General features: G+C 39.6%; 1 protein-coding gene and 1 long non-coding RNA gene across 10 annotated transcripts in view; one reads left to right on the forward strand and one right to left on the reverse strand.

The window, feature by feature from the left end:
• NF1 (neurofibromin 1) overlaps positions 1–27,917 on the forward strand; it is a 250,177-nt gene that overhangs the window by 134,967 nt on the left and 87,293 nt on the right. For 6 of the 8 annotated variants that reach the window (XM_084750408.1, XM_084750415.1, XM_084750409.1 and 3 more), the window contains 6 exons: positions 4,865–4,927; positions 10,413–10,571; positions 11,488–11,585; positions 13,304–13,450; positions 15,697–15,843; positions 17,994–18,104. In XM_084750408.1, the coding sequence (XP_084606534.1) occupies positions 4,865–4,927; positions 10,413–10,571; positions 11,488–11,585; positions 13,304–13,450; positions 15,697–15,843; positions 17,994–18,104 (725 nt within the window). The remainder of the gene's footprint in view (positions 1–4,864; positions 4,928–10,412; positions 10,572–11,487; positions 11,586–13,303; positions 13,451–15,696; positions 15,844–17,993; positions 18,105–27,917) is intronic. The other 2 variants (XM_084750412.1, XM_084750414.1) reach the window with 1 other exon arrangement.
• Positions 22,318–27,601, reverse strand: LOC311579687. 2 transcript variants are annotated; one of them, XR_014773219.1, is made up of 3 exons: positions 26,679–27,601; positions 23,689–23,867; positions 22,318–22,777 (listed from the first exon to the last, which is right to left on the reverse strand). It is a non-coding gene; the product is annotated as an uncharacterized lncRNA (long non-coding RNA). The 2 variants fall into 2 exon arrangements; XR_014773220.1 differs by having other exon boundaries at positions 23,689–27,601.

The raw sequence follows: 27,917 nt of genomic DNA on the forward strand, positions 1-27,917 counted from the left end.
AGTGGATAGATAGATGATGGGTGAGTGGATAGATGATGGGTGAGTGGATAGATGATGGGTGAGTGGATAGATGGATGATGGGTGAGTGGATAGATGATGGGTGAGTGGATAGATGGATGATGGGTGAGTGGATAGATGGATGATGGGTGAGTGGATAGATGGATGATGGGTGAGTAGATAGATAGATGATGGGTGAGTGGATAGATGGATGATGGGTGAGTGGATAGATGATGGGTGAGTGGATAGATGGATGATGGGTGAGTGGATAGATGGATGATGGGTGAGTGGATAGATGATGGGTGAGTGGATAGATGGATGATGGGTGAGTGGATAGATGGATGATGGGTGAGTGGATAGATGGATGATGGGTGAGTAGATAGATAGATGATGGGTGAGTGGATAGATGGATGATGGGTGAGTGGATAGATGGATGATGGGTGAGTGGATAGAGAGATGATGGGTGAGTGGATAGATGATGGGTGAGTGGATAGATGATGGGTGAGTGGATAGATGATGGGTGAGTGGATAGATAGATGATGGGTGAGTGGATAGATGGATGATGGGTGAGTGGATAGATGGATGATGGGTGAGTGGATAGATGATGGGTGAGTGGATAGATGGATGATGGGTGAGTGGATAGATGGATGATGGGTGAGTGGATAGATGGATGATGGGTGAGTAGATAGATAGATGATGGGTGAGTGGATAGATGGATGATGGGTGAGTGGATAGATGATGGGTGAGTGGATAGATAGATGATGGGTGAGTGGATAGATGGATGATGGGTGAGTGGATAGATGATGGGTGAGTGGATAGATGGATGATGGGTGAGTGGATAGATGGATGATGGGTGAGTGGATAGATGGATGATGGGTGAGTAGATAGATAGATGATGGGTGAGTGGATAGATGGATGATGGGTGAGTGGATAGATGGATGATGGGTGAGTGGATAGATGATGGGTGAGTGGATAGATGATGGGTGAGTGGATAGATAGATGATGGGTGAGTGGATAGATGGATGATGGGTGAGTGGATAGATGGATGATGGGTGAGTGGATAGATGATGGGTGAGTGGATAGATGGATGATGGGTGAGTGGATAGATGGATGATGGGTGAGTGGATAGATGATGGGTGAGTGGATAGATGATGGGTGAGTGGATAGATGATGGGTGAGTGGATAGATAGATGATGGGTGAGTGGATAGATGGATGATGGGTGAGTGGATAGATGGATGATGGGTGAGTGGATAGATGATGGGTGAGTGGATAGATGGATGATGGGTGAGTGGATAGATGGATGATGGGTGAGTGGATAGATGATGGGTGAGTGGATAGATGGATGATGGGTGAGTGGATAGATAGATGATGGGTGAGTGGATAGATAGATGATGGGTGAGTGGATAGATAGATGATGGGTGAGTGGATAGATGGATGATGGGTGAGTGGATAGATGGATGATGGGTGAGTGGATAGATGGATGATGGGTGAGTGGATAGATGGATGATGGGTGAGTGGATAGATGATGGGTGAGTGGATAGATGGATGATGGGTGAGTGGATAGATGGATGATGGGTGAGTGGATAGATGATGGGTGAGTGGATAGATAGATGATGGGTGAGTGGATAGACGGATGATGGGTGAGTGGATAGATAGATGATGGGTGAGTGGATAGATAGATGATGGGTGAGTGGATAGATGGATGATGGGTGAGTGGATAGATGGATGATGGGTGAGTGGATAGATGATGGGTGAGTGGATAGATGGATGATGGGTGAGTGGATAGATGGATGATGGGTGAGTGGATAGATAGATGATGGGTGAGTGGATAGATGATGGGTGAGTGGATAGATGGATGATGGGTGAGTGGATAGATGATGGGTGAGTGGATAGATAGATGATGGGTGAGTGGATAGATAGATGATGGGTGAGTGGATAGATGGATGATGGGTGAGTGGATAGATGATGGGTGAGTGGATAGATGGATGATGGGTGAGTGGATAGATAGATGATGGGTGAGTGGATAGATAGATGATGGGTGAGTGGATAGATAGATGATGGGTGAGTGGATAGATGGATGATGGGTGAGTGGATAGATGATGGGTGAGTGGATAGATGGATGATGGGTGAGTGGATAGATGGATGATGGGTGAGTGGATAGATAGATGATGGGTGAGTGGATAGATGGATGGTGGGTGAGTGGATAGATGATGGGTGAGTGGATAGATAGATGATGGGTGAGTGGATAGATGGATGGTGGGTGAGTGGATAGATGATGGGTGAGTGGATAGATAGATGATGGGTGAGTGGATAGATGATGGGTGAGTGGATAGATGGATGATGGGTGAGTGGATAGATGATGGGTGAGTGGATAGATAGATGATGGGTGAGTGGATAGATAGATGATGGGTGAGTGGATAGATAGATGATGGGTGAGTGGATAGATGATGGGTGAGTGGATAGATGGATGATGGGTGAGTGGATAGATGATGGGTGAGTGGATAGATAGATGATGGGTGAGTGGATAGATAGATGATGGGTGAGTGGATAGATGGATGATGGGTGAGTGGATAGATGGATGATGGGTGAGTGGATAGATAGATGATGGGTGAGTGGATAGATGGATGATGGGTGAGTGGATAGATGGATGATGGGTGAGTGGATAGATGATGGGTGAGTGGATAGATGGATGATGGGTGAGTGGATAGATGGATGATGGGTGAGTGGATAGATGATGGGTGAGTGGATAGATGGATGATGGGTGAGTGGATAGATAGATGATGGGTGAGTGGATAGATAGATGATGGGTGAGTGGATAGATAGATGATGGGTGAGTGGATAGATGGATGATGGGTGAGTGGATAGATGATGGGTGAGTGGATAGATGGATGATGGGTGAGTGGATAGATGGATGATGGGTGAGTGGATAGATAGATGATGGGTGAGTGGATAGATGGATGGTGGGTGAGTGGATAGATGATGGGTGAGTGGATAGATAGATGATGGGTGAGTGGATAGATGGATGGTGGGTGAGTGGATAGATGATGGGTGAGTGGATAGATAGATGATGGGTGAGTGGATAGATAGATGATGGGTGAGTGGATAGATGATGGGTGAGTGGATAGATGGATGATGGGTGAGTGGATAGATGATGGGTGAGTGGATAGATAGATGATGGGTGAGTGGATAGATAGATGATGGGTGAGTGGATAGATGATGGGTGAGTGGATAGATAGATGATGGGTGAGTGGATAGATGATGGGTGAGTGGATAGATGGATGATGGGTGAGTGGATAGATGATGGGTGAGTGGATAGATAGATGATGGGTGAGTGGATAGATAGATGATGGGTGAGTGGATAGATAGATGATGGGTGAGTGGATAGATGATGGGTGAGTGGATAGATGGATGATGGGTGAGTGGATAGATGGATGATGGGTGAGTGGATAGATGATGGGTGAGTGGATAGATAGATGGATGCTGGCTGGATGGCTGGGTAATGGGTAGATAGATGATACGTGATAGATGATGGATGGATGAATGGGTGGGTGAGTTTAAAACTGATTTTATGTCCAAGTTATTATGGACTATGGTTTTCACTGCCTTAGAATTGCTGGAATAAGATGCTGTGTATCTGGATCAAAGAGTTTGTGTTATGCTTAAGTTTTGTTGTTTTGAGAAAGACTTTTGTAGTTCGAAGTTGGGCTTGAATTCTTGATTCTCTTGGTTTCTCTAGCCTCCCAAAGGCTAGGATTACAGGTATTGGCTGTCATAACTGGCTTTTATTTTAAGTTTTTAAAATATTAAATAAGTAATAATTGTTATAATCCAATCAGAAGTCTTAATTTTTATTTTGTTTTGTTTTGTTTTTTGAGACAAGGTCTCTCTGTGTAGCCTTGGCTGTCCTGGACTTGCTCTGTAGACCAGGCTGGCCTCGAACTCACAGAGATCCACCTGCCTCTGCCTCCCAAGTCAGAAGTCTTAATTTTGAAGAAATCTTTATTCTAGATATAGAGCTCTAAATAATGAGACTGACATCTGTGTGGGTTTGCATGAATGTTTCTTGGTTTTTTGATGGGGAGGGCAGTTTGAGAATCATCAGACTGTAGTCATCATCTGTAACAAGTGAAATTTTTAGTCAGATTTAAGTTTGATTCTATATTATCTGCAGTTTCTTAACTTTGATATTAATTAACTTTGTTTCCTAGTTGATGCTAACATTCTTTCCCTAAGTACAGTGGCTTTTAATAAGCTGAGCAGTACCATTTAAAGGAGCACTCTGCAAACACTGGAAGATGTGAGATTATAACAGCACTCCTTTAAAAACATGAATTTTAGATTCAGAGTCTCTAAAGCTTGTTTTCTGCATATCTAGCCATTTAATTCTTATTTAATAACATCTTAATTAACTGGTAGGTGTTGGAACAATAACTCTTAAGTCAATTGAAGGACACACAGAGAAGTATCTTATATATCAGAAAAATCATGTAGACACAATGTTTTAAGTGTGTGGTCTACTTCATAATAAATATTTTATGTAAAATTTTCAAAAGCTAGGAATTGACTCAAGTGTAAATATTCCTCAGATTTGCTTGAGGACAACTTTTATGTCATTTATAGCCAGAAATAGTAGACATGATTGAGTCTCAACATTTCCTGCTGATTATTTTGTGCTTGGCTTAAAAGTGTAATAAAAATTAAAATCCAGGATTAAACTTTGACCCTCAAAATTCAGTTGATTTCTACTTTTCTGTTGGTTCCATTTGTGTTACATTGACCGTGTAATTTTATGTACAAGCCAACATTGTTTTTGTTGCTGTATGTAGTCGGTGCTGTGACTTGTTTGTGCTCATCTCTGTTCTGTAGGCAACTTGCCACTCCCTACTGAATAAAGCTACAGTAAAAGAAAAAAAGGAAAACAAAAAATCAGTAAGTTTGGAGAACTTTTTATTAGCTGTTTCTTTTGAAGCAAATCCAAAATCTTTGCTATTTGTTAAGAACATCTTCACTTCAGCTATTTGACCTTCACTGTAAAATCATTCTACTAATTCTGGCACAAAATAGCTCTCATTTCGATTAACCCTGGAATTAAGTTACATTGAAACACTCTCTGTGTTCCTTTGGTTTGATTTATCCCAAAGGCATTTTGTGTGCATTTACTACATTCGATACTCTTGATCTAATTTTATTGTTATTTTTTAAATTGCAAATGAATGCGAAAGAAACTTAATTTCAAGGCCTTGGAGGATGCTGACTGTCTTCATTCTTGCTGCTTGTTTGCAGGTCATGTGAGTGGTTTCTTTTTCTAGAAACAAAAGCTTTTCTTAATAAATACACGGAGGATGGGAATGTGTCTTTTTTCCCTCTGGGGCTAGACAGCAAACTCAGAATGCACTTGCTGGAGCTACCAAAAACAAGGATCACTTTCTCAGTCTAATCTAAAAGTTGCTAAATTTATTTTTTACTCTTATCTTGATGGTCTCAGCCACCCTTGGTTTAGACATTTGTGCTTAGATCACAGACATTTTAATGCAGAAGCCACTTATACCTCAAAAGTAAAATACACATCTACTTCAGTGAAAAGAAAACTGAGGTTACATTTATACAGAAGCACCTCATTGTGCAAACATGAATATATTGCCTGCTTCTGACCTTGCCTTCTTGTAAAAGGAAGAAAGTTATGATTGCCATAATTATTTTCTTCCTATGAATATCATTTGTTCACAGTATAACTTGCATTCATTTTAAAAATGATTGTCATCTGTAGGTGTGACTTCCCCTTATGCAGTTTAGTCCTGTCTTTGTTCACTTAGTTGAAATGATTATGGAGAATGATGTAAAAAAAACTTTCATAAGTTGGAGGGAGTTTTGTTTTGTTTTAGTTTCGGTTTTTTGAGACAAAGTTTCTCTGTGTAGCCCTGGCTGTCCTGGACTGGCTTTGTAGACCAGGCTGGACTCAAACTCACAGAGATCCACCTGCTTCTGCTTCCTGAATGCTGGGATTAAAGGTGTGCAGCACCGTGCCCAGCCTGGAGGGAGTTTTGTTAAGAAAGAATAATCTAAAATCGTGTTTGTCTGGTTTCATCTTTCATTTCTTTAGCTTTATATATAATAAAGCTTTACATTTATGATTGTACTTAAAATTCAAAACTAAATTAAGCTCTAGGGACTCATACTTTTTTATTATGTCTATTGAGAATTTTCTTTTTGGATATATTGAGTAAAATTGATCATCTATGAACAAATGGATTGGATTGGATGGCTCTCCTGCTTGAAACATTTTCCTCTAATGCTTCAGCCTTCTAATGTGCAGCATCTGTGGGTTTAACATTATACATCATCACTGTGGAAATTAATTTGCTGTTTCTAACATTCTTGTTTACTGTTATACTAATATCATTGTGTAGCATAACATAATTAAAGTCAGGCTTTCTGTGTTTCTCTAGAGCATGTTTTATAGCTTTCCTGACATTTATTATGGTTTTATATGAAATTATTCCTTGGAATTTTTTTCTAGTAGTTATTTTATATGTGTATGAAATATATATGGTAAAAATTTGAAATGTATTTCTCAGCACAGGTGGCAGTCTTTAAGAAAATAAAGAGTCAAACTATAGAACAGATTCTATAGTATGAAGACTTGTCAACCACTGTAAACTTAGAATGTCATTTTAAAGTTGTTTAACAGAACCTTTTTGTTTGTTTATTTTTCTTTTAAGAGCAACCTGATTTTCTTTGTAATTAGTGAAATATAAAGAGAAGGCTTTGGTTTCTGGTGTTTAGCTATGTCGATGCATCACAGCTGATTAAAGTATGTTATACTCAACATAGTTTGTACTTAGATTACTGGGGAAGTTACCTGCGTAACGCAGACTTTGTAGGATTTCACCATGTATACCTACTGATCCTCTGCTGATAAGTAACTTACTACCTGATTTTTGTAGTTCAGCTTTACCAAGGAAACTAAGGGGGGGCTTGTTAGCTGATTATTAGTTATAGCACATAGACTCACCCAGCATTGATCTTATATGTAGACTATAATTTAGATCCAAATGAGATTTTTATAGATTTATAAATAAAGAACAACATGCCAGGTATGATGGTGCACACCTCTAGTCCCAACACTCTGAAGGCAGAGGCAGCCAGATCTCTGAGTTGGAGGCCAGCCTAGTCTACAGTATGGGTTCTAGGACAGCCAGAGCTACACAGAGAAACCATGTCTCAAAAAGCAAAAAAGCAAACCAACCATCCAACCAACTAACAAATAAAACCAAAAAACTCAAGTATATGCTGTTGGAGAATGCACATTAAAGTTAAATAATGGTGAAAGAAAAAGTAGTCCTCCTATAAATTAACTAATGGAACTATTTATACAGTATTCCTATTAGTTTTAAATTTTATTAGGTTTAGTTCCAAAAAATATAGATATCACCATCAAAGAGATACATATTTATGATGTATGATGCATTTTCTGAAATGTGGAGTTTTGATATTATATTTAGAGATGTGGAAATATTTAAAAGTTATAGTAGTTATTCATTTTATAGTATTCTTCTGGGGAGATAATTAATTCAGACGTCCTTAAGTTCAGAAGTGGAGTATTTTCAAATATAAACCAGGAGTTAGTGTACATTGTACTTTATAAGATCTTTTTCCTAGAGAAAAGCAGCAAGTAGCCACCTTTTTTGTTTTTTGGGTTTTGCTTTGTTTTGTTTTGTTTTGCTGTTTTGCTTTTTTGAAACAGGCTTCATAGCCCAGGCTGGCCTGAACTCATGGCCGTATTCTTGCCTCAACCTCCTTCATGCTGGGATTACATGTATGAACCATCACACCCAAACTCTTTTGGTTTTTTGAGACAGGGTAGTCCTGGCTGTCCTGGACTTGCTTTGTAGACTAGGCTGGCCTCGAATTCACAGTGATCTGCCTGCCTCTGCCTCCTGAGTGCTGAGATTAAAGACATGTTCCACCACACCCGGCCTCACACCCAGCCTCTTAAACAACCACTTTCAAGCACATTTGAAAGGCTGTCTGAGTGTAGCCATTGATGTTTATGAAGATACTTTCAGAGACGGTTAATAAACCAACTAATTCTTTAAAGGCAAACTATGATGTTAGGCCTCTTAAAACTATTTCAGGATTTTAAACAGAAAATATTATTATTTTTAAAACAATCTGCTTAAAATTAAATCTAAGTATTTGGTGAACTGGGAGGATGACTCCTCAAAAGGCAGCTTTAGCGCTCTTCCTTCCTCATGATTTGCTTCCAACACAATTTATGGTCTTTTTAGTGTATTGATAATTTGGTCTCTTTTGTTAAAATTTGGAAATTCTAAAATAACTCGGTGTTTGTTTTTGTATACTCTGAAATTATATGATGAATTTGGTATTTGCTTTCTCTTTTTTTATATATATATCAGATTTGAGATTCCTAGTACCTAAAAAAGTTAAATACTATCCTAGAACAGTAAAGACACTTAAAGTTCCTTCCTAATTCTGTACCTAAGCTTATATTTCAGTTAAAAAAAAAAGCCCAGCTGTATTTAGGCACTTCCCCAGCTTCCCTGGTTCCCTAAGGTTGTTCACCGTGCATGCAGTTAGCACCCAGAAGAGCTGTAGCCCAGGGTGCAAGTCCTGCGCAGTGTAAGTAAAAGGGAGGATCCAGCTTACAAGCCACGCTGTGGCCAGCTCTACTAGGACTACCCCAAAACTCATTTTCTGAATCTTTCCTAATTTTTTATCAGAAATAATAGAAAATTACTTTGAGATCATAGGCCAGGGGTAAGGACACATTTAAGATATAGTCCAGTAAGGCCAGGAGAGATGCTCAGTGCTTAAGAGCAAGGCTGCTCTTCCAGAGGACCAGGCTCGATTCCCAATCCCCACATGACATGAGAGCTCACAACCATCTGTAATGTTAGCTCCAGATCTGACCTCCTCTCTGGCCCCTGTGGGTATCAGGCTTGTGAGTGTTATATAGACCTATGTGCACGCAAAATGCCCAAACACATCAAAAACAGTGATGTAATAACAAACGAGCAAATTAAATAAGTAAATAAAGCACAAAATGGGCCAGAATGAAGTAAAATAGTCAGAGTTAATCTGAAGTCGAGTCTGTGAATTAAAGAATTAATACTCAGGAAAGAAAAGCGAGTTGCATTTCACATACACCCCATTTTCTCATTGCCTCACCCATGAGCCTGTGAGATGCAGGGTATTCTTGTGTTCCCAGAATTGTGAGTGCTAGGGCTCCACAGCATAGTTAGTCACACCAGACTACAGGAGCTTTCGAATAGTCTGTGTTCTTTAAGAGGAAATATGTACATAATAGAGACAAAAATTAAACTCTGGAATAATTCGGTGTCTATGTGTTAGCTTGCTTTATTTTGTTTATTTGTTTGTTTATTGGTTTTTCGAGACAGGGCTTGTCTGTGTAGCCTTGGCTGTCCTGGACCCTCTCTGTAGACCAGGCTGGCCTCGAACCATGTATTAGCTTTAAATGAGAGGTAGTAGAAAGAGGTGGAAGGACCAACTGCCTGTTCTGTGGCGTTGTCCTCAGTCTGCTGTGCCTGTTCCTCTGTATTCCGTGGAGAACTTTTTTTTTTTAAAGACAGGATAGGTCCTTTTACATCAGCTTTGTGTTAGTTTTCAGGGATGGCCGCTATTTCCTGAGCCCTGAAGCTTTTTTTGTGTGTTTTGTCTTTATTTATTTATTCATTCATTCTTACCTTTTTAGCAAAAGAATACATTGAGGTACATGGAGCATAGGGGTTCTGTCTTCTGGTGGGATCCTTTTTTCTTTTAGGTCCCCAAGAGTTCCTGTTTCTCCAGTGCTTTAAATAATAGGTAGATTTTAGGAAGCATGCTCATGAAGAAAGGTTGCTGCAGGAACATGACTTGTAAGTAAGTTTTTCCACTCAGTAGACATCTAATAAAAGATGCAGATGGTAAAACTCCACTAAAATGTCAATTTTAACATGTGTACAAAGTGTAGCTATTTCCTGTCAGGAGCAGGATGTGTAGAAGGTGTGCTGTCAGAGACTTAGTTCTCAGGGCCTTAGGAAAGTCAGCTGCGCTTTTATGTCTCCTGATCTTAGAAAAATATGCTAACCTTTGTGTGAAATTAAGTCTATATTTGCTGCCCATAATGATTATAAAGTAAAGTCTTTTTTCAGGTCTCTCCTATGAGCAACTTTTTCCTCTCTTTAATTGTGCCCTTAAAGAAAAAAATCACATATGATTACAGCTAAGGGTAAACCTTATTTTCTGGTGTTTCGGGAGAAGGAAAAAAGTTAAAAACAGATCATTCATAAGAATGGTAACTCAGACTTGGTGCAGAGCTTGACCTTCTACTTTTGTTTCCACTTCTTTATTGTAGTGCAAACTGTCTGCTCAACTCTCAACTCCTTGTTCTCAGGTGGTTAGCCAGCGTTTCCCCCAGAACAGCATCGGGGCGGTAGGAAGCGCCATGTTCCTCCGATTTATCAATCCTGCCATTGTCTCACCGTATGAAGCAGGAATTTTAGATAAAAAGCCACCACCTAGAACCGAAAGGGGCTTGAAGTTAATGTCAAAGGTGAATTATTTTGATGTTCTTGCAATGTTTAATTTCCCTTCCAGCTAAATTTTAAGTTTTTTATACTCAAAGTACTTTGTTTTCAATTTGCTTTTGAAAGTACCATGGTTTTCAATTATGTACCTTTTGTTTTAATTTGTTTATATTACAGAGGACTTCTTTATGCATGTGTGTGATGGGCTCTGTGATGGGAAAATATATTAGCAAGTAAATGCCTGTCTTCTAGTGAGGGTTTTCTGTGTAACTACTCTGGAAAGTTGAGGTGGAAACAGAAATGTAGATTGTAGAGTTTCCTTATTTTAGTAACATCATCATCATCATCATCATCATCACTATTAACAACATTTGAGACTGAGAATGTGAGTCATTGTGTAGAAGTACTTGCCATGCAAGCATGAGGACTGGCATTCAGATCCCCAGCACCCAGGTAAATGTCAGCGGTGGGACATGGCATTCAGCCTATGATCCCAGTGCACTGGTGGCAGAGACAGCACCCGTGGAGCAAGCTAGCTATCTAGACTGAGTCTAAATGCTCCAAGTTCCCGTGAGAGAGGCTGTCTCACTATAGAAGATGGAGAATGATGGAAGGAAATATTCAGTGTCAAACTCGGACCTCCATATGCCTGCCCACATGTACCAGCTCACACACTTGCAAACGTGTGCATACATGTATAATATCAGATACATATACATACAACAGGTATTTAAAATATACTTTATGTAAGTAACATGTATAATATTATTTCTATTTGAAAAGAATGAAAATTATGTCTAGGGTAATTTTTACAATAAGGAATAATTGATTTTAACTGCCAGTAGAAATATCAATGAAAATTTTATATTTTAATGATTTACTAATATGTAGTTTTCATATAGTAAATATTTGGATTACTCATAATTCTGTTTGATTGTTTAGATACTTCAGAGCATTGCCAATCATGTACTGTTCACAAAAGAAGAACATATGAGGCCTTTTAATGATTTTGTGAAAAGCAACTTTGACTTGGCACGAAGGTAAGCAACCTAACTCTCAGTGATTGTCATGCTTCCATTTTACGTTAGTCTGCGTGTCTGGACTACATTGGTTCCTGAGTGTGATTTCTCCCTCCCAGTCTTTCTAGATTAAGAACATATTTTTGTCTTATTTCATTTTAAGAGACATTGTGAAAAATCCATATACAGCAGTTTTCCTATTTGGAAACTGATAGGAGCTGTTGACATTTCCTAGCTTTGGCATTGCTACAGAATGGGTTCAAGAAGAATTCTTTTATTAAAAACTAAAACCAAATGATACAGATAATATGTTAGAGTGGTCTTGTGTTAAGACACTTTTGTTACTTCCACTTTGAAGTATATCTGAATTTAAAACAGTTCTCTCTAAACCAGATAATGCAGGAATATAAGCTTTTGTGTATGAAGAGGCAGGTAACTGCTGAGGCTTGACGCCTGGGTCTTCATAACTAATTGTTCACTCTAGTCCTCTAAGTCGTAGGCTTATTTTTGACTAAGGGGTAATGTTATATTTGCCAGAGTTTCTTTTAAAGAAAACAAGTGAAGCTGGGCATGGTGGTGCACGGCCTTAGTTCCAGCATTCAGGGAGGCAGAGGCAGGCGGATCGCTGTGAGTTGAGACCAGCCTGGTCTACAAAGCGAGTCCTGGACAGCCAAGGCTGCACAGAGAAACCCTGTCTCAGAAAAAAAGAAAGAAAGAAAGAAAGAAAGAAAGAAAGAAAAGAAAAGAAGAGAGCGTGCTTTGTGAAGACTCTGATCTCCGGCAGTCACTTTCCAGCAGGGATAGGTATCGGACCCAGACCTGTCAAGACCGAGTTCTCAGCACAACAGAGATGTATTTGCCCCAGAAGGACAGTAAATAAGGGGCAGGAGATAAGAGACAAAGATAGGGCATGGAGGATGAGAGAGAAGGAAGCAAGCGAGAGGGGCACGGGGTCTATGCCCACACCCCCAGCAGGGGCAGCATGGATGACAACAGAGGACTGCCTCTGGGCAGGAGACAGGCATGGCCCATAGGCAAATGCAGGTTTATAAAAGTAAAAGGGGAAACCCTGTGTTAGGGTGAGTTGGTTAATTTTAATTGAGCATGGTAATTAAAGTGGCCAAAGGGAGCTGTTGATTGCTGGACTTCAATACTTTGATACTACTGGTCAGCCTCAGGAGGTGGAATTGACAAAATAAGGGACTACGCCTTGGTGACTAGCTTTAGGAATGTAATCTAACAGTTTTTAGCAAGGAGGAGGGAACCAGGAAGAAGGGCAAGGCCTTCCAGAGCCATGTCTAAACCTAGCTGGTGTCACTGATGTGTATGTACACCTGCCTTCTACAACTGCTCTTCCACTTTGTTGTCATCACGGCTCTTCCTGCCCTTTGCTATTTTCAGGTAGAAAATAGCTTTCATGGAAAGTTAAGAGAGCCAAAATTCTAATCCTTTGTCAGGCAGGTGGTATAGCTTTAAGAGACATCTTTACCTAGACTAACGTTTCTTCATGTGTAGGATACTAGTTTATTTTCCAGATTTCCCCTGTCTAGATTTCTTGTTCTCCAGCTTCTGAAGCCTGCTCTGATGCTCAAGTAGAAACTAAATATCAGCAATGGAAAGTAGCCATTTACACCCTTGCTATTACAGTTACTATGCTACTGGACTCTGTACAAGTTTAATGCGTATATAACTGTGAGTATACCTGGTATAAAATTCCTAATGGCTTTGCATTTTTGCAGGTTTTTCCTTGATATAGCATCAGATTGCCCCACAAGTGACGCAGTAAATCATAGTCTCTCCTTCATCAGTGATGGCAATGTGCTTGCTTTACATCGGCTGCTTTGGAACAATCAGGAGAAAATTGGCCAGTATCTTTCCAGCAACAGGTATGTTTCCCCAGTCTTGGGGAAATTAAACACCTAGTTTAAATTGAATTAATAAAATTATTGATCCTGAATAGGGTCTTTTACTTTGCTGCTTCTTTGCAGTAAGAATTTTGATTTTGAAAGAGAAAGACTTACATGCATATGGCAAAAACTAACTCATGCTAAATGATCAACAACACTAGCTGTTGAGCTTATGGTGCTATTAAGTGCATGCAAATAAAGCTGCATGTAGAAAGTGCCCAGTCAGCCAGTCATGGTACGGTGCACTTTAAACCCAGCGCATGGGAGGCAGAGGCAGTGGTTCTCTGTGAAATCGAGGCCAGCCTGGTGTACATAGAGAATTCTAAGCCTGCCAGGGCTACATAGTGAGACCCTGTCTCAGAGAGGAAATGCAAAACAGAAAGAGAAAGATAACAGGTCCAGTAATTGAAATTATTCAGAAATTCTTTGATTAGCTTTTTAGCCAAAGCCTCTTGTGACATAAATTACTTGCTTTTTTTTTTCCCCCTAAGAGTTTATATAGAATCACAAAGGACTCCAATTTCTGTGTCTGAGGAGGTCTGTTAGGTACCAGTAAAAAATTGTTTTCTCATTTGTGAGAAAGGCAGGAGACCATACACTATGACTAAACAACTAGGAGATAGTAATAGTTTAAAAGAAGGCTTCTTAGCCCTTTATGATATTAATAGACTGGAGTAGGCATGGCTATGGCTGATGTGTGCCACTAAAATAAGAAAAGGAAAGTACTTTATCTTCAGGACAACTAAATAACCTGGAACCTTTTTTTTTTTTAAGACAGGGTTTCTCTGTGTAGCCTTGGCTGTCCTGGAACTTGCCCTGTAGACCAGCCTGGCCTCAAACTCACAGAGATCCACCTGCCTCTGCCTCCTGAGTGCTGAGATTAAAGTTGTGTGCCACCACTGCCCAAAATAAACCGGAATTTTAAAAAGATGAACATTTCTTCTCTTTTAAGATTTGAATACACATTCACAGTTTGATGTTAAGAACTTTAAATTTTTTTTAAAGCCAGGTGTAGTGGTGCGTACCTGTAATCCTAGCACTCAGGGAGGCAGATGCAAGTGGATCTCTGTGAGTTCAAGAACAGCCTGGTCTATAAACTGAGTCCAAGATAGCCAAGGCTACACAAAGAAACCCTGTCTTGAACCCCCTCCCCCCATAAAAAAGAAAAAAAAGAAAAAGAGGGTTTTTTAAATGTGCTATTTAAAAAATGATACGTTTCAAACATGAAAATATAAACAGTGATTTGACAGTTCCATGTCTGCCAACTATCTTGAACATCATGTAATTTTGATATAACCTCAGGTTTTTATAAGGTTTTTATTTGCTGATAGGGAGGAGAAGGAAGGAAAGAGAGAGGGAGAACACACAGAGTGAGTATTCAAACATCTGAGCCTGTGGGACCATTCTTACTCAAACCAGCACTGCTCTTCTGAACCACCCAAGGTTGGTTCCTAGCACCCATGTCAAGTAGCTCACAACATCCTCTTAATTTTAGCTCCAGAGGATCTTATGCCCACTTCTGGTCTCATACACACACACACACACACACACACACACACACACACACACACACACACACACTCACACACACACACAAATATATGAAAAATAAATCTTTAAAACGTGAATTTTGAGCTGTGAACGATAGTGTGCACAAGTATGATTACAGCACTTGGGAGGCCAAGGCAGGTGGCTCATGAGTTTGAGACCAACCTGCACTAAGTATAGTAAGACTCTGTCTAAAAACAAGTGCATAAAAGATAATCAGTTACCCATGGTTACATATGCCCATGTCTAAACACTTTTTTCTCAAGATGGATTCTTTGTAATACAAGAAAAAGTAGATGAGAATGTTACAAGTATCTACAAAATAATTGAACGTAATACAATAAATTTTACAGATGAGAAATTGTTGTGTCTGTAAGATCCTAAGATCTTTCAAGACTGCTTATAAATGAGCCAGGAATAAATAGCTAAAAGAAAAGCAACCATGCTGGGCACGGTAGTGCACAGCTGTAATCCCAGAATTCGAGGAGGCAGAGGCAGGTAGGTCTCTGTGAGCTTGAGGCCAGCTTGGTCTACAAAGCAAGTCCAAGACATCCAAGGCTACGTACAGAAATCATGTCTCCAAAAACAAACAAACAAACAAACCTAAAACCAAACCAAGACAAACAAAAGCAACCCACTAATGTGAAGTACCATTTCTGTTTGTCTCTTGTTGCCAGGGATCATAAAGCTGTTGGAAGACGACCTTTTGATAAGATGGCCACACTTCTTGCATACCTGGGTCCTCCAGAGCACAAGCCTGTGGCAGATACACATTGGTCCAGCCTTAACCTTACTAGTTCAAAGTTTGAGGAATTTATGACCAGGTGAAACACAACTTTGAAAGGGTGATTGTATTGGGGGGTGGGAAATAAAGTTTACCACTAGACCACTTATTAAACGTGGTTATATTACATTAAAATGACATATTTTGTTTTGCTTTTACATTTGATTTTCTTTCTTTCTTTCTTTCTTTTTTTTTAACGTTTGATTTTCTTACCAAAGTGTAGTATCTTATGAAATGATAGTTTATCATCTGGCTTTGACTATTTTTTGCTTTGCCTTTTTTTTTTTTTCTACATTTGTTTATTTATTTTGTGTGTGTGCTGGAGTGCCCTTCCTTGCCCACAGCTACCATGTGAAGTCAGAGGGTAACCTACAGGAGTCAGTTCTGTCTTCCCACCATGTGGGTCCCAAGGATTAAGTGCAGGTTGTCAGTTTATTGGCTAATACTTTTAGCTGCTGAGCCATCTTGCTGGCTCTTTAACATGTTCTTCATTTAATACTTTCAAGATCATATAGATAACATTATTTTCATATTATAGTTATAGAAAATATATTAAAGAGATATAACTTACTGACCCGAATTCACACCCAACTCATGATTCTTTGGGTTTAAATCCTGAGTTTGTTCTACTGTATTAATATCTCTTTTAATCCTTCAAAGAGTTAATGGTTTTAGCTTCTTTTATATTAAGGCCCAGACAACATACTACACTTAAATATTGCTATAACAAACCTTTCTCATTTATGGAATGTTTTGTATCTTATTTATGGAATCAAATATCAACACAAATTTGATGTTTGCTAAATATGTATTTTTTTATGCTTCACAAATGCTACATTGTATCTGTGAGTTGGTTGTTTTAGTCATAGAATATGCCAAAGACAGAAAGAAAACACTTTCATTTGACATTCTGAATTGTAGGCTCAATTTTCTTAACAAATATATTTTATTACCAATTTATTAACTGAGAGTACCTTACTTATAACTCTACTAACCTAAACAATAGGAAAAGGAGATTAAAGAATACAATAATGAAACCTTAAGGGTATCCATTCCGAGGAACGATTCTCCTGGTGTAGTCAGCAGGATTTCTTCAGCTGGAACCTGAAGCAACCAGAACCCGGAGCCTTAGCCGGAGCCCAGAGCCCCGAAGCCTTCCTTCAAGCAGTTCTCTCTAGGAGCGTCTCGAAGTGGAGTGATGAACAGTCGAAACTATCCCAAGTCTCTCCAAAGGCCATGCCTCTTGTTTTTGTCTCATGCTTATGCCTCCTCTCAGAATTTGTTCAAGGGCGTTTTTCAGCTGGTTAACAACCAATCTTCCCCCACACGGTGGTTTGACTTCTAAGAGGATAAACATCACGTGCTCTCTCACAACTTTTTCTCATCGCCCACTTAATATCTAAGCAAAAAACATGTTTATCTCCCCTTCACTGGATTAATTTACAAAAGTTAAGTTATATAGTAAGATCCTGTTTTGGAGAGAGAGGAGGAGAGGAAAGATAGAATAAGAAGATCCAATTAAGTATATTTCTAATAAATGTTACGGAAGCTGCTTTCCGTGAGAATGGGAAGAGGGAATGATTGGAAGAGATAATGGATGTGAACTTTTTATTCATATCCCAGAATCTGTAAATCACTTGCAACTTCAGATAAAAGAAAAACACTGAGTTTTAGAGAATATATAAAAATTAAGCCATGCTCTTTCAGAAATGTATTTCAGTACATATGGGAATTTAATATGAAAAAGTATTGAGAACTAGGATGGACTTAAAGTCAGTGCCAAGTAGTCATCAAAGGATGTTCACGGCTGTTTGTGAAGACACACGTACACAAACCAAAGGAGAAAACAGCAGGAAGGCCCTTCTCCTCGCTGTAACATCTGTAAGCAAGGGAAGGTTGATGAACTGAACTTACAAGGAAAAAAATAAACAAACTGTAAAACCTTTTATGTGGAAAAACATACCATGAGAAAAAGATAGTCCTGCAGCTCCTCCCTGCCCACCAGTGCTGTTAAGTGACCCCAGGAGAGCTCTCATGACTCAGGACAGGACCATAACATTTTGTCCTTCAGAAAACCTGTTGCTTTGTCAGTATTCTTTATTCTTTATTGTTACTGTTGATTAATTGTGTATTTTAAAGCTGCTCAGCAATCTGTGTAAAGCCTCTAAGTTACTCTGCTCTTTCTTTTAGGCATCAGGTGCATGAAAAAGAAGAGTTCAAGGCTTTGAAAACATTAAGCATCTTCTACCAAGCTGGCACCTCCAAGGCCGGGAATCCTATTTTCTATTACGTTGCACGGAGGTAAGAAATATGTTTTAGTCTCCTTTAAAAGGTTTCTCAAATGAGAGCACCTGAAGCAAGGTGGTAGGATTTGCTTTGTGCCTTTTTGAGCTAATAGCCCTTAAAGACATGCTTCCTTGGATATTTCAAAATGCTGCTCCTACGTATTAGCTTGAGACTATTCACTCACATTGTTGTCTCTCTGGTACATCAGATGTTAAATTCCACCACAGGAAGTTATTGTCAAAGTGAAAGGTCAGAAAGAGCTTTTATTTGTTCTCAGGTATTTTCTGATTTCATAATATCTGCAACACAACAGTTAGAACCGCCTAAGAAGAAAGAAAGCTGGAAGATCCTGTTTCTGCGAACTCTTAGCAGTGTGTTATGTGAGACTGAATCAGGGCGATTTGAGAAATAAATCTCAAGAGCTGTAGGAAATGTCTGCAAAGATGAACTGGGTGGCCTGGAAAATAGAATGTGATGTGCTCACCTGGAGCCATGAGCTCCTCCTCCGTGGCTGTGGGCCTGCCTGGCTTTCCCTGGTGTTTGAAAACGAATGTGGCGTGTGCCGGTACCTAGTCCCTCTTCCTCCTGTGAGACTGACGTTACTCAAGGTGGTGAACTCTGACAACGAAGTGATGTGGAAATGTCAAGGGCAGTCCCGCAGCTTTGGGACTTAATCTTTCTGAGTTTCCCAAACTTAACAGAACTTGAGTGGTTAGGTTAATTGACTTAACGGTCATGAGTAGCCAAAACCTGACAGTGATGGATAAATCATACAAAGTGGGAGAAAAAATAAGGATGGAAAATGTGGAACTTGTATAACAAGATATTCAGCTGTCCCGAGCACTGGAGAGCCAGGCCATAGAAAAGGTACAGACAGTTGCGTTTATCGTGGCCTGTCCTTATAACAACTTTAAGGACTGTCTTCTTATTTTAGCCAAGTGTGTTGTTACATTCCTAACAAGAGGCTGAGGCAGGAGGATTGTGTTGAGTTGGAAGGCTACTCTGGGTATAAGTGAGACTCTATCTCAAAAAAAGACCTCCCTCCAAAAATGAGAGGGAAAAAGCCACTCTCTTACCTTTCCAGGAAACTCTTCTTGTCTCAGTTGCTCTTTCTAAGATAATTTTAATTTTCTTTTGCACTTAAGCCATGTTCCTGTTTCAACTTTAACCTTTAATACTACCAGAGTATTTTGACTTTCCCTGTATACCTAAGTTGCAAGGACAGGCTAGGGAGGTAGATGTGCCCCTTAATTCCCAGCCCTCTTTGAATTCTTTGTAGTATAAAAGTAGCAAAATGTTGTAGAACGTGTGAAAGTTGGATTTTTTTTCCTTCCACTTCAGGATAAGAAACTGTAGTTCGCCTTCATTCTCTGTGGTAGTCTAGCCTAGGCTGAGGAAAAGCAGATTGGCCCGGCCTTTCAGTGGGCTTCGTCAGTCAGGTTTCCACAGCTGTGTATTATGCCTGCAGAGCATGGGCTTGACATTGTCAGGGATTTCCACTCTGCTGTTGACCCTTTGTTTTTGAGAAGGAAGAAAGTATGCTTGTTAAACTGCTGTGTCACTCCGTATGATTTTGTACCAAACTAAGTTATGTGTTTTCTTTTTTCTTTTCTGGACATGACCTGGCTAAATGAATTTTTCAATGCTTTGGGGTTTTAGTGTTTTGCTTTATGTTTTGAAAAGGAGCCTTACCAAATAGCCTGGCTGGCCTGTAGCTCATGATCATTCTGCCTCAGCCTCCTTGGGCTGGTCTGTCTGTGCATCCTGCTGCCTTCAGAGGCCACAGGGGGCATCAGATCCTCTGGAGCTGGAGTTACAGACAGTTGTGAGCTGCCATGTCGGTGCTTGGAATTGAACCTGGATCCTTTGGATACACAGCTAGTGCTCTTAACTGCAGAGCCATCTCTCCAGCCCCTGAGTGCTTGTGTCACTATGCTGGTTCCTTTTTTGTTTCTGAGATCTAGTAGAGCTTCTTCTGGCTCTCATTTTCACTGGGTATGATGCTCCAGGACGAGGGGACAGTAGAAAGAGCAGAGGAAGACCCTGTTTCTCATTGTTTGGCAGTAAGTGACGGCCTTATGATAACAGCCTTCTTTGTCAGGCAGCTCTGGAGTCTGGCTTCTTTGTTGGCTTTCCTGTATTTCAGTGGCTTAGACTACTGTATGTTAGGAAAAATTTTTAAATTGTGGATTCTACTCTCTACAGACATTTGAGGTTTAAATGTCATTTTGGCCTCATCTTCAACACCGTGTTTTCTTTCACTGTCCCTTCTATTTCTCTGTTGTTTTAAAGTATTTCCCTTTCTTCTTACTGTCCTCTTGATTAGTCACCGACTCTTTTTTTTTTTTTTTTTTTTTTTTTTTGAGACAGGGTCTCTCTGTGTAGCCTTGACTGACCTGGACTTGCTTTATAGACCAGGCTGGCCTCAAACTCACAGAGATCCTCCTGCCTCTGCCTCCCAAGTGCTGGGATTAAAGGTGTACACCACCACCACCCGGCTAGTCACCAACTCTTGATTTTTACCTGTTAGATCTGATTTATCAATTAAGATATTTTAGTTTAGGCTCTGGATATTACCAAGTCTCTTACTTTCTCAACAAAATGGGCCTAAAGAAATGCACAAATCAGAGTAGAGCTATCCCAGGTGTAAACAGAACTAAACCACAGTTGCTGCCAAAACTAACACACACTTTGTTTCTAGCCTCTGTGTTCAGCTCCATCACATAGTTTTCTGATTTCTGTATTATTTCAGCTTTACTTCAGCTAGTGACTTCTTCATTACCTCAGTATTGCAGACCTGAAGTTCCTGAGAGGAAATATGGTTCAGCTAAAAAGTACCTTTGTTTTTGTTTTTGTCTTTAAATAATGTATTTATTTTTATTTTATGTGCCTTTGACTTTTGCATGCATGTATGCCTGTGTGAAGGTGTTGCATCTTGAAGTTACAGACAGTTGTGAGCTGCCATGTGGGTGCTGGGGAATTAAAACCAGGTTCTCTGGAAGAGCAGTCAGTGTTCTTAGCACTGAGCCATCTCTCCAGCCCGAAAAGTACCTTTGTTAAGACTTTCTGTGCTCGATGGTGACCAACCAATAGATCTGAGGCTACCCTAAGCCATGGCATGTGCCTGATCCAACAGTCCTGCATTTCAAAATGTAGCTATGACAATTGAGATATAATATGAATAAATTAATAAAATATATTTTTTAAAAATTGGAATCCTAAAAGCTAAAAAACAAAACAAACAAAAAACAAAAAAACCCCAAACTGTAACTATGCAGTGTTCATCAGTGACTATCCTTAAATACAGGTTTAAACTATTTTTAATTAGATCTTCATAATCTAATATTATCATCTGGTACTTTGAAAATGTCTTTTTTAAAAGTTGTTTTTATTATTTTATGTATATATGTGAGCGCGCGCACACACACACACACCATATGATGAGTTTGTTGAGTTAAGCCCTTTCTTGTATATTAACATAAACCAGCATTGCTTTAATCTCAGCGTTCAGTCAGAAGACAGAGACAGATAGATCTGTGAGTTCTAGGCCAGCCTGGTGCACATAGTGAGTTCCAGGCAGCCAGGGCTGCATAGTGAAGCCCTGTTTAGGAACAAAAGAACGAAAGAAGATGGGAAATAGACAGAAGAAGGACAGGGAAGAGGGAGAAAAAGAGAAAAAAATTCATTGAGTAGTTAAGAGATATTTCTCTAGATAGAAGGAGCTCTTAGTTCTAAGCATCTGATTTGCAAATGATCTTTTGAAACCCAAGTCAAAATTCCCTCAAAGTGCAATCTTATCGTTGGATCAACAGTTTTGCTTTAAAAATATAATGGGATGACCTATTGTTATCACACTTTCATGAAAATAGTATCTCACAAGTTGGGTGTGTTTGTAAAAGACTGCCGTTTATCCCATTCCAGCGCTTGCCAGTCTGTTTAATTAAAAATAATAGAATACAAACCAGCCTCCCCCATACCATTCTTTATCTCCTATCTCCTTTGGTAAATGGAGAAACATGATTTCTTCTTATATCTTTAATATCAAATTTGAATTTGATTCTGTTTTGCCAAAATTTAAAACATAAATATAATGTCTTACTTATTTTGTAATTTAAGAGGCACAACACTTTTATAGGAAGGAAACTATGATATTAAAGTAGCATTTAAATTTATACAACTAAAACTTTCCAAAACCCAAATCACACTAGAATAATAATTTCTTAAGCAATAAATTAAAATAAATTTTATTTTCTAAATGTGTCATTTAGCACATAATATGAGGAGCTGACATGAGCAGGCATTCTGGCTCATTTCTGCCTGAGTATGCACAAAAAAGTAAAAATACACAAAAAAGAATGAGTGTTGAACGTTGGCTTGAGTGTTGTGCTCCCACCTGCCACAGTGTTTGCAGTCATGTTTATGCTGGGGCTTGAGGACATGTTTCCCTGCCAGAGGGTCTTGGAGATCAGCTCTGAAGGCTTTGTCATAGATTGAAGGCTGCTTCCAAGCTGCGTTGTAGCTCCAGGACTTGGGCTTGGTGTGGCCTGTGGGCTCTTGGTGGAATCTGAGAGCATCCCGGGACTCGAGTCTCCTGTAGAATTTGAGGGTGTTGTTGTTGTTCCCATAACATGAGCATACACGAGGAGCAGGCTGATGGTGGATGAGTGCTTGACCATCATTTTCCTTTGCTTTAAAATGATTATAAAATTTAATACTCAGTTCACAAACATATAATCACATATCCTTAGTCATGTTTATTTAGTATATTCACATAATATAAATAAGCTTTTTTATTATTTATTAATGAACAAATAACAAGCTTCCTTTCTATATATCTCCTAAAAGAGAACCTGTTTTCTATCGAGATCCCTAACTTCATGAATAAGTATTCTGAATACCAGAATGAGCTTGACTTTGTTTTCCTATTTTGCAAACTAGTTAAACATGAGGAATTTGAAACACTAAGAATGGGGTCACTGTGAAGAGCAGGATAGCAGCAAACCTTCCCTTTGTGCATTTCTGTGGCTGCTCATTTAACAGTTTAAAGTTTAGCTTTATGTCACAGATTAGAATATTACTTTCAAGTTTTTAATACCAAAAATGGAAGGGGGGAGAAAACCTTAAGTGATATGATGTCCTCAGTGCTGAGACTTTCTTCCTTTTACCTTCTCTGAGTGTGGGAAAAAGCAGCTAGCTGTTAGAGTATTTCATAGATTTTTAAAAATAAGGAAATATAGAATTGATCAAACATCAAGCTGCTGTTTCCCACCTGGGTCTACACAAGAGGCATAGTGTGCCTAGAGATGCCAGTCTTAAAGTGAGCAGGCCCAGAGCCCGTGTCTGAATCCTAGGCCTGGTTCCTTGGCAGAGTCCTGTGCCAAAGGCAAAGGGTTAGCGCTGTTTCTAGAGGGAGGCAACTTTTCTGCTAGCCTTTATTCAAATCTCATGGCTTGCTACATCTGTGATAATTCAGCAGCCCTTGCTTCCCATGATTAAATATTATTTTTTTATTCAAATCTTAAACTTAAATTTTAGGAATATATACAAAAACTTATATTTCATTCTGATATGTAGTTAGACATTTTCAAGTTACTCTTACCTTCTGGTTTGGTGACCTGTTCTGAAGATTATGAATTCAGCCTTTCTCTGGTGTCCTGGAGAATAAGCCTGAGAGGGCGCCTCTCCTCACTCACGAGTGCTCTATAATACAGCTAGCAGTTAGTCACGTGCTCAGAGCCTTGCCTCTTTGGAAGTATCCCAAGGAGTGTTTCCAAACATCTAAAGTAAACAGGCAGACTTTGACAGAGATTAAGGAATTCAAATAAAGTCTTTGTAAAAATTTATCTATTTATTTAAAGGACCTAGTGAATACCTCACTGTAGTTATTGTTGCTGTGTACACCCTAATGGATTGCTTCCCCAGAGTGACTCTAACTAGATAAGCATACAGTTTCAGTTTGTGATTATCATGATCTTAAATCAACTAAGAATGTCAGAGATGAAGATTTAAAATTAATTTAGGAATTTTACATTTTAGGAAGTTAAATGTTGGTAAATAAAAGGTAAATGTAGCCTCTTAGACAGGAAGTTAAACTGTTTATGGAACTTTTAAAAAATTACACATGAGTTTACAAAAGCAAACTCATTTTTCAAAAAAATGTGTTAAGATTAGGTAAATTCTTTAAAGGAATCTTGTGGTTTTGTCAATTTTTCCTTGATTGGTATTCGGGGAAATTATGAGCTGTGTTGTGCTAACAACTTCATTATCCTGGCAAGCACTGTGAGTGTAGCAAGGATGGGCAATGGTCTAAGTGGCAGAAGAACAAGTCAGTACATGTCCCTTACTTTACTTTGTTGTGAATTTCCCCTTCCTTCTGAATGAATAGGCAAATGCTTGCTAAGTTTTTAGCCTCAGTTAATGGAGGGTGGTTGGGATCATACTTAGGAAATAAACAAAAGACGCCTCTTGGCAACCAGAAAAATGCTTTAAGTCAGACAGCCAAGATAATGCCTGGTACCATGCCGTACTTACTTGCTTGCTCATTCTGGAGATTTTCTCTGGGGATATAGTTGAAATGGTTGTCGTGATGTTTTGTCCTTGAGCTGACTATGGCCTAGTTATTATGTTTTTCTAATACTGACCTTTGGAATTTATTCTTTTCTCTTTTTCCTTTGAGACAGAATCTCCCAAGTATCTGGCCTTAAGTTCACCTTCCTCAGCCTGCACGCCTTTAATCTTTGTGAGTTCTAGGCCAACCTGGTCTACAAAGTGAGTCCAGGACAGCCAAGGCTACACAGAGGAACCTTGTCTCAAAAAACAAAAAAATAAAAAAAAATCACCTTCTTCTTGCCTCAAGCTTCAGTGTGCTGAGATTACAGTGTGAGCCATCATGCCTGGATATTCAGCTTATTATTGTACTTCTAGCAACTTGGTCTCACCTTACTAAATTCAGTATTTCCTCTTTATTTTTCTCATAATCTCTTTGTTTTGTTTTTGGGATAGGGTTTCACTATGTCGCCCTGACTCTTCTCATAATCTGTTAATTTCATTTATCTTCTAGCCAAATGGTTAGCTCTCCAACCTTGGGTCTTTCATTATCTTATCTTTTTTATTAATCTTGATAATCCTAAAAAACCTAAACTATTGACCATTACCCAGCCTTTAAAGATGTCAATGTTGCCATTCTCTCTGAAATCTTTTCCTTTGCTCAGAATACCTCCTGTGGAAGCCTAACTCCTAATATCAGTACCTTTTTTTCTTTGTATGAACTTTCCCTAATTCTGTAGTGAAGAATTAGTCATTTTAGGATACTGCAGTTATCAGAATCTGTGCTTTTTTCTTTTCCTGTCTAATGGTCAGGCACACCTTATTATTTGTATTTTCTCCTACCTTCTAGCATAGTAAGTAGTTATTAAGAATAGGAGACAAAGCCAGGTGTGCTGGTGCATGCCAGTAATTCCAGCACTTGGGGAGGCAGAGGCAAGAGGATCTCTGTGAGTTCAAGGCCAGCCTGGTCTATAAAGCCAGTCTAGGACAGCCAAGGCTACACAGAGAAACCCTGTCTTGAAAAACCCAAAAAACAAGACAAAACAAAAATATTAGAAACCCATAAGCACTGGAATGCATTGGAAACCTCTCATTCCTTCAGGTCTATGCACTGATATCATTAGGAATGTCTAAAGTAGCAACTACTGATTATTTGACTTTTTCCCTTTGTGTCATAAACATACATTCACAAGTCATAGGCCTACATTTAAGTGTCCACTTCTGCTTTCTGGCTCCGGTTTTCTGGATCATGTACACATCTATCTCTGACAACTTAAAGTTAAATCAGAAGTTTGACATCCAGATTATTTGTAACACTTTACCTGGGTTGGTATGAGACTTTGGCTTAGTATATTTGTGCTTCTGGCTTCCTTTCAACATACTATCTTACCACTCCTAACAGCCTTATGCTTAGGTGGTGCCATGTACCTCAGTTCTGGTGACATGAGTTGTGTGACATTTCCTGGGTAGCCTATTTGTATTCACTCTAGACAAAGAGGGACATGACAGACAAAAGGAGCTATTTCATCTAAGCTATGCTCATAGTGCTACGGGAGCATCGGTGCCTCCGTCTGCAGCATCACCAACCCTCCAGCATCAGTGATGAGTCTCAAAGTTGCATCCCTGGCGTCTTCTCCCTCCAGCAGCTCCTCACTCCTTATATCCTCTTGGAGATGGGCAGCGGGGCTCCTGAGCTTTCCCTGCCTCCTCATGGGAATGTTAGCGGACCTATTTTCTTACGGGTCACCACCATTGCTCTGATCACATCCAGCCCAGGGACAACAGCATGTGGACATCACTTTCAGGCCTGGTGTTTGGCTTTGCACTGGTTCTCCAAAGGCTCAGTGGAAGCCTTCTTCAAAACCACTGACGACAGTAGAACTAGATGACATTGTGGAGGTGAGAAATAAACTTTATTGTCATACTGTTGTCATATAATAGAAACCCCTCTGTAGTATGTACCAAATATGTTGTTCTACTTTCCATCCTGCTTGCTGCCTGAGAGGCTAATGTGTATAGAGAATTTTATTGGACTCGTCTCACCTCTGAGTTGACCAGTAGGGAATACAAGAAGACTGAAGACAGAAGGGTAGATGGGAATGTGTTCTCATGGTACCATGGTTGGCTGCATCTCTCCATGAGGTAATGGCTTTGTTAGGCAATCCTCTCTTTGTATTTGCTTTCCGGTAACTGCTCCACTTCACCTGGTGTTTCCGACCCTTTTTATGGAATCTCTTGGGTCCCAATATGCGTGTTCCACCAACTAAAATTTTACTTCTCTAGATTATTTACTGTATCTTTTTAAAAAAGACTTGTTTATTTAATGTATGAGTGCTCTGCCCGCATGTACATCTGCATGCCAGAAGAGGGCACCAGATCACATAATAGATAGTTATGAGCTACCATGTGGTTACTGGGAATTGAACTTGGGACCTTTGGAAGAGCAGACAGCGCTCTTAATCACTGAGCCATCTTTGCAGCTCCTGTATCTTCTTCTAAACTCAACTATTTTGAATTCATAAATGCATCCTGCTTCAAGGATTTCAATGCAGGGGTATAGATCTGCATTAAATTTGCAAATTTATTGTATTAATTGCAAGATTTCTATGGACCTTATTAGAATGCCCAGCGTATGGCAAATAAGTAAAAGCATCATTGGTTTAAGAATGTGGGAAATCTTTGGATGCGGTAATACATACCTTTAATCACAGCATTTGGGAGGCACTGGGAGGTGGACAGTTGGAGTTTGCGGCCAGACTGGCCTATATAATGAGATCCTGTCTCAGAGACCAAACAGACAAGAAACACAGCTCAGCAGTTAGCACTTGGTCTTCCTGCAAAGGATCTAATTTGGTTCACAACACCCACATGGTGGCCCACAACTACTTGCAGCTCCAGTTCCAGGGAATCTGGCTTCTATAGACTCCTGCATGTGTAACACACACACACACACACACACACACACACACACACACACACACACACACACACGCCCACCCATACACAATTTATCAGTCTTTCTTAAAATTTGTTTATTTTCTTGTGTGTGCTTGCTTATCTGAATGTGTGTGTGTTGTGTGTGTGTGTGTATGTGTGTGTGTGTACATACACATGAGTTCAGCTGCCCTCAGCAGTCAGAGGCATTAGATTCCCTGGAGCTGGAGTTGTACGTAGTTGTGAACCATCTGGCTTGGGTGCTGCCTCTGAACACAACATTTTATGGGTGAGAGTGGTGGAGAGTGTGCTTAAAGTTTGAAGCACATTCTTTCAGAATATGGTAGA

The sequence above is a fragment of the Acomys minous genome (assembly GCF_964271855.1).
Source record: "Acomys minous genome assembly, chromosome: 12".
Taxonomy (NCBI): Eukaryota; Metazoa; Chordata; class Mammalia; order Rodentia; family Muridae; genus Acomys; species Acomys minous.